General features: G+C 54.5%; 1 protein-coding gene across 1 annotated transcript; it reads right to left on the minus strand.

Annotated features, from left to right (window-relative positions):
• Nucleotides 1-1,938: 1,938 nt before the first annotated feature.
• Nucleotides 1,939-5,124, minus strand: LOC123511803. Its single transcript, XM_045267833.1, has one exon. It carries the CDS (start codon nucleotides 5,115-5,117, stop codon nucleotides 2,022-2,024), a length of 3,096 nt encoding a protein of 1,031 aa, XP_045123768.1. The 5' UTR covers nucleotides 5,118-5,124; the 3' UTR covers nucleotides 1,939-2,021.
• Between the last annotated feature and the right edge of the window lie 1,482 nt (nucleotides 5,125-6,606).

Genomic DNA, 6,606 nt, shown 5'->3' on the forward strand with positions numbered 1-6,606 from the left:
TAATTGTTCTCTAACTCAATAAGTGTAAGTTTGTTCAAGTTGATGCGAATTATTATTAGTAAATGTGGTGTTTTTTTTTTTTTTGTGTGTGTGTGTATTTCTTGGGTTTGTTTAAGTTTTGTGGTGTTTTTCTGTGGTTTATGAGGCTTGGTTTTGTTGGTACCCCTGAGTGATCACTTCCTAGCGTTGAATAGTTAGCAGAATTTCGCTTTATTTTGAGAGAGAGAGAGAGAGAGAGAGAGAGAGAGAGAGAGAGAGAGAGAGAGAGAGTGGTAAAAAATCTCTATCTCATTTATTTCGCTCGTTACAAATGTGATCTCAAACTGAATGAGGAAAGTTTTGAGAAAGTTTCCCATTTAATATCGTTCAATGGAGAGGTATTGAGAGAGAGAGAGAGAGAGAGAGAGAGAGAGAGTGTGTCATTATCTTCTCGTTTGCCTTTCGTTCCTTCCTTCCTTCCTTCTTTCTTTCCTTCTTTCTCTCTCTTCTCTCTCTCTCTTTCTCCTCTTCCTCATTTTATTATCTTATCTTACTCTCTTTATTTCATTCTTTCCTCGTTTCGTCGGTGTTTTCTTTCTTTCTTTTCTCCTTCTTTGTTTGCACTTCATTTGTATTTATTTACATTCCCTCGCACTTCCTTCCTACCTCCCTTTCCTCCTTCTTTATCTCCCCTTTCCTATCCCCCTTCACTTCCCTCTCCCTCTCGCTATGACATCATCTTTTCTTTATTTCTTTGTTACGATACCTTGATTGTATAATTAGTTTCTCTCTCTCTCTCTCACAATAAAAAAAATACTAAAACATTCTTGAAACCACTTAAAAACTACTAAACCCTTTAAAAACACTCAAAACTACTTAATTCCTTCTTTAAAACCTCTAGAATCCCCTTAAAATGAATCCTAGAACCTATGTATTCCTGGGGGCCAAATCTGTTTCCAATAAGTCGCCCTCAGAAAGGCTTTTACTGTATATTGCTTTCCCGATACCTTGAATAACATAGGAAGTCCGTAATAGGGAGACTCACCTGTGTAAATCACTCACCTTTGCTCCTACTGCCCTTACCTTCGTCAGTAGTGGAAATACAGGATGTTGAGGGAGGTAGTGGATAGATGATGAGCGTGGGATCGGGCAAACGTCCACGCGTAGGTTCGAATTCCACCACATACCGCTTTGAAGTTATGCCATTTGTCGAGTGGTTTAAAGTTACCTACATGTCACCGTGATATCCAGGTTCTAGGTGGTTACACCCTAGATGCGCCTGGTGTGTGTATGTATATGTGTGTAGTAGTAGTAGTAGTAGTAGTCGTGGCAGCAGTAGTAGCGCTAGTAGTAGTAGTAGTAGTAGTAGTAGCACTAGTAGTAGTAGTAATAGAGATCCATTACTTACCATCATCATCATCATTATAGTTATCATCACCACCATCATCATCATCATCATCATCACTATTTATAACTTCTTACTGTGTTCTGTGATGAAATGGCGGATGATGACAGAAGGGAAGAGAAGAGAGGGTCAGAGAGGGGAAGGAGGTCAAGGTGAGGGGAAGGGAAGGGGAAGGCTGTCAGTGTTAGTGAGGGAAGGGGAGAGATGGGGGGAAGGAAGAGGGGATCGAGAGGGGTGGTTTGGGCCATTAACGACACAAACAGTTTTATCAGTCAACATACAGTGCCATAAAGCAGATGTGTGTGTGTGTGTGTGTGTGTGTGTGTGTGTGTGTGTGTGTGTGTGTGTGTGTGTGTGTGTGTGTGTGTGTGTGTGTGTGTGTGTGTGTTTCAAATGCAGGTTTGTTGTTAAGTTGTAGTCAGCCTCTCTCTCTCTCTCTCTCTCTCTCTCTCTCTCTCTCTCTCTCTCTCTCTCTCTCTCTCTCTTTCTCTCTCTCCGTTTTCTCCTTCGTTCGACAACAAAATAACATGAAGGAATGCAATGAAACAAGCAGGTAAACAATCTGAATCTATTGGCGAAAAATGTATGTACAAATAACACACACACACACACACACACACACACACACACACACACTTCACCACCACCACTGCAGGGAGGCGTCGCCCATGAGGTCCTGCAGGTTGGCGCGGGCGTGTTGTTGCAGGGGTTGGGGGGAGCGCACCACCAAGCAGTGCTCGATGGTGACCTTGGCGGCACACAGTGCGTTCAGGAATGTGGCAGCGCCCTCCGGCGTGAGGCGCGACGCCACCAGGTCCACCTGGAAGAAGGTCTGGGTCAGCTGGCCCATGACCTTGGCGGCGGCGGCGGCGTTGGCGTCCTCCACACCACGTATTACGATGAAAATAAGACCAGCGCTCACGCACGGCAGAGGGTCAGGCAGCGAGGCCCAGGGAAGGTCGAGGCGCAGCGTCAGTCTGAGCACCTTGTTGGAACTGCTCAGCACGCCCCGCGCCAGCTCCTGCAGTGCCTCTGTGCTGGTGACGCGCACTGTCAGCTCTTTCATCTCCTTCCTGGGGACGAGGGCGGCGGCTCCTGGCGGCCCCAGGTGGCCTAAGAAGCACACCAGGTTGCCGCTGGGCTGCAGCAGTCTGACCAGGTGGTCCGCGGTCTCCTGGTCGCCCCAGGTGTAATACAAGCGGTCCAGCTTGAGGTGTACCTTGCACTTGGGGCGCTGCGAGATCGTAGTCAGCACGGACGTGAGGCCTTCATAGTTAGCCCTGTGCACGAGACCGCCCTCCTGCACCAGCTGCATCCCGCACACGCTGCCCACCAGGCGCAGCACCACGGAGCGCGGCGTGAAGGGCGTGTGCTGTATCAGCATGGCCACAGAGTGGGCTGCGTCACACAGGTCCTCCTCGCGCGGCTTCCAGAAGTAGTCTTTGGTCATGGCTGCGCCGACCTTCTCCCGCACCAGAGGGTTGCGGCCTGACTCCTCCACCAAGCGCCACATGGTGCCCTCGTTGTGCGTGACGGCGGGCACGGACACGATGGCCTCCAGCACGGCCTCCAGCACGGCGTCCGCCGCCTTCTTCATGCACAGGTGGCCCACCACGAAGAGCCACGTGTTGACCCACTTGGCGCCCCACCCGGAGAACAGGATAATGTCGTGGATGTCACGCCTGCTCTCCTTTTTGAGGCTCCTCCTGAAGATTTTTAATCCCTCCAGCGTGGTCCTGACGGAGGTGTTGCTGGAGCGGGAGGCCGTGATCAACTCGGTGGCGAGGTACAGGGCGGCCAGGTACTCCATCTGACTCTTGTGCACGAAGGCAAAGTGGTGGTTCATGCCGAGCAGGCCAGCCTCCACCTCGCACTGCAGGAAGGCAGAGAACACCTGCAGGCTGGCAATGCCCTTCGCCTCGCACAGGCTGGTCAGCTCCTGCTGGGTCTCGTCGTCAATCACCAGGCGGCCCTCCTCCAGCATGCGGTAGGCGCTGCCTCCCAGCGCCAGTAGCCATGTCTCCACGAAGCCCTGCAGGTCCATCGGGTGCGTGGCGGCGCCGCCCTGGAACCGAGTCGCCAACTTGGTGGTGCACAGCCTGAAGATCTCCGAGTACAGCTTGGTGGCGGAGGTGACCTTGGCGATGCGCGTCTTGTCGTCCAGCCACAGGCACACCAGCAGCGCCAGCGTGAGTGGCAGCTTGAGGTGACCGGCCAGCCCTGAGCAGGACGTCCTCAGGAACTTGAGTAACTCAATCTCCTGAGGACTCCGCTGAGCCTCGTCAGAAACGAAGGCAGTCAGCACCCTCGAAATGAAGGTTCTCCTGCCCTCGTCGGAGAAGCCGTGCACCGTCAGCTTCATGTAGGACAGATGGTGCTGCTCCGCCAGCTGCGTCACGTCTGAGATGTACTCTGGCCGCGTGGTGACCACGATGCGCGACCCGCTGGCCAGCGAGAACACGTCGCGCAGCAGCATCCTGGCGTCCCTGGTGGCCTCGTCCATGCCGTCAATGACATACAGCACAGATATCTGCCGAAGCGCCTGCACCACGTCCTTCTCCTCAAACTTGCTGCAGGTGTCCGGCAGCAGGATCTTCTGCAGGAAGGTGATGAGGGAGCAGGAGGTCACGTTCCTGGCCTCGATGTGAAGCAGGATGTCCACGCCCCTGAGGGACATCACGGCACCCCCGTGCGTGCGCCAGTCGTGCAGCAGGAAGCGGCACAGTGAGGTCTTGCCGCAGCCCGCGATGCCGGACAGCAACACCACGTCAGGCAGCACGCCGGACTCCTCGCCCGTGTCGGGGTTCAACGTCTCGGTGGCCAACAGCGCCGAGTCCTCCACCGTCCTGCTCTGGTCCATGATGAGCAGCGGCGTGAAGATCCTGCGCACGTGGAGCTGCGGGAACCTGTCGCTGCTGAGCCAGGTGAAGGGGTTCAGCACCTGCAGCTTGGAGTAGCGATCCATCAGCTCCCTCTGCCCCTGCGAGATGAACCGGCCCACCAGCTCGATGCGGAACTGTTCCACCTTCTCGAAGTACTGCGAGGCCTCCACCATCACCGCCGAGGACATCATCTCGTCCACCTCGTCGCTTACCGTCCGCCTCACCTCCTTCAGCTGCACTGCGAACGCCTCGCTCACCTCGTCCAGCACCACGCCGTAAATCGCCTTCAGCTCGCTGAGGTTCTGCGTCAGTTCGTAGTCGTCCAGCACCAGGTGCTCGTGACACACACGGTTCCGCATGTTCTTCAGGTCCCTCAGGGCGCGCCACAGCGTGTCCGGCACGCTCAGGTTCTCGAACAGCTTGTGCATCAGCTTGAAGAGCAGCGACACGTCCATGTCCACCTCCTCCACGGGCTGCTGCAGCAGGATGCGCTCCTCGCTGTTGAAGTTTTGGCGCAGCTTTGTGTTGGCCCAGCCCAGCACCCGTTGGCAGTACTCCGCCACGGTGGCGGGCCAGACGTCCACCACGGCCACGCGCGCGCGGAGCATCACCACCAGGAACACCGCCTTCAGCACACGCTTGCTGGTCTGCGTGGCGGCCTTGTACAGCCGCCCGAAGTTCACGTCCTGCAGGGTGTAGCCAGAGGGGGACTGCTGGGTGCCCTCTCTCATCCTGGGAGACTTCGGGCGGCCATCCTTCACCCCGGGGGACTGCAAGGTGCCATCTTTCATCCCGGGGGACTGTGGGGTGCCATCTTTCCCCCCGGGGGACTGTGGGGTGCCATCTTTCATCCCGGGGGACTGTGGGGTGCCATCTTTCCCCTGGGGACTGTGGGTGCCACCTTTCCCCGCGGGGACTGTGGGGTGCCATCTTTCCCCCCGGGGGACTGTGGGGTGCCATCTTTCCCCCCGGGGGACTGTGGGGTGCCATCTTTCCCCCCGGAAGACTGAGGGGTGCCCTCTCCCATGGTACAAGACTCTGGGGGTGCAGGAACCATGATAACACTACACTGGGTGGCAGAGAAATGGCAGCAGGGTGGGCGAAGCAGGCAGGAGAGCGGGGAATGAGTCACCAGTAGCAGAATCTCTGAGGGGGCGCGGCGCCCTGCATTTACTGCAGCGGGTTAGTGACCCTCACTGAGAGGACGCCTTCACCTCAGATCCTCGCACTCGCTTCAGTACTGACTCAGTAGGCCAAGCATCGCCGCCTCACAAGTTACATGAGTCCTCCCTCAGCTCGGCCTGCTTTCTGTCATCACACTCAGAAGAAAACAGTGTGGCGCAGCACCGTCCCTCCACACGCGGCCACTCATTCATTCCGACACTACAACAATACTGCTGACTGCTGGCACTCTCACCTTCACCAGCAAGGAGCACAGGCACACACCAGTGCCAGCCACGGACTTATCACCTCACAGACCGGCCACAGTCACCGAGACACGGCAGCAGGCAGCGGTGAGGCAGACACGGCACCGTCACTGCGCACCTCACGGCATACCACCACCACCACCACACACATCACTGTCACCACCACTACACAAGCTTCACCACTTCCCCGCACCACCACAGTACCGCAGCACCTCCTAGTATCCTTCAGTGTCCAGGATACGGCAGAAGCATGGGGAAAGTCCCGCACCGTCACGAACACAGGCGGACACTCTCTTGAGGTATGCCTGGCAGGGCAGCACAACGACATTCACGCGCCCAAGGTCACATGAATATCCCAACACGAGACTAAGAGCGTAAATATAAACTCATCGACCCACTGATAAGCGTGGACCACAAGAACAACGGCTAGATTTATAGATAAGAAGTGATCGAATAAATGGGTGGAGTGAGCGAGACGAGGAGACACCAAGATGAATACTTATTAGGGTTAAGAGATCACACCAACCTCTCGTCTAGTGTTGAAGTTGCCATGAGTCGCTAGGTGACGCTACAATGGACTTGAACGTGTGACTCAGAGGCATGTGTTGGAAATACACCGTGGATGTGTTGCATTATAAGTGGTTGTATAATCAGAGTGGTGAAACTTTTGGGGTATTCCTCCCTCTCTCTCTCTCTCTCTCTCTCTCTCTCTCTCTCTCTCTCTCTCTCTCTCTGGTGAACAGCCACATTGTACGTAAGAAATATCTAGTCACGTTTTCTTTTATTTCTTATCATTCTTTGTGCTTCGTAATTTATGTGCACACACACACACACACACACACACACACACACACACACACACCTGTCATCATTTCCTTTATTTCTTTTTTGTTTCCGCCTTCCTTAATTTTTT

This window comes from Portunus trituberculatus, chromosome 4 (assembly GCF_017591435.1).
Source record: "Portunus trituberculatus isolate SZX2019 chromosome 4, ASM1759143v1, whole genome shotgun sequence".
NCBI classification, from domain to species: Eukaryota; Metazoa; Arthropoda; class Malacostraca; order Decapoda; family Portunidae; genus Portunus; species Portunus trituberculatus.

What these genes read in the sequence shown, in the direction of transcription:
- LOC123511803 (XM_045267833.1), bottom strand. Translation starts at nt 5,117, where the DNA reads ATGAAAGATGGCACCCCACAGTCCCCCGGGGGGAAAGATGGCACCCCA.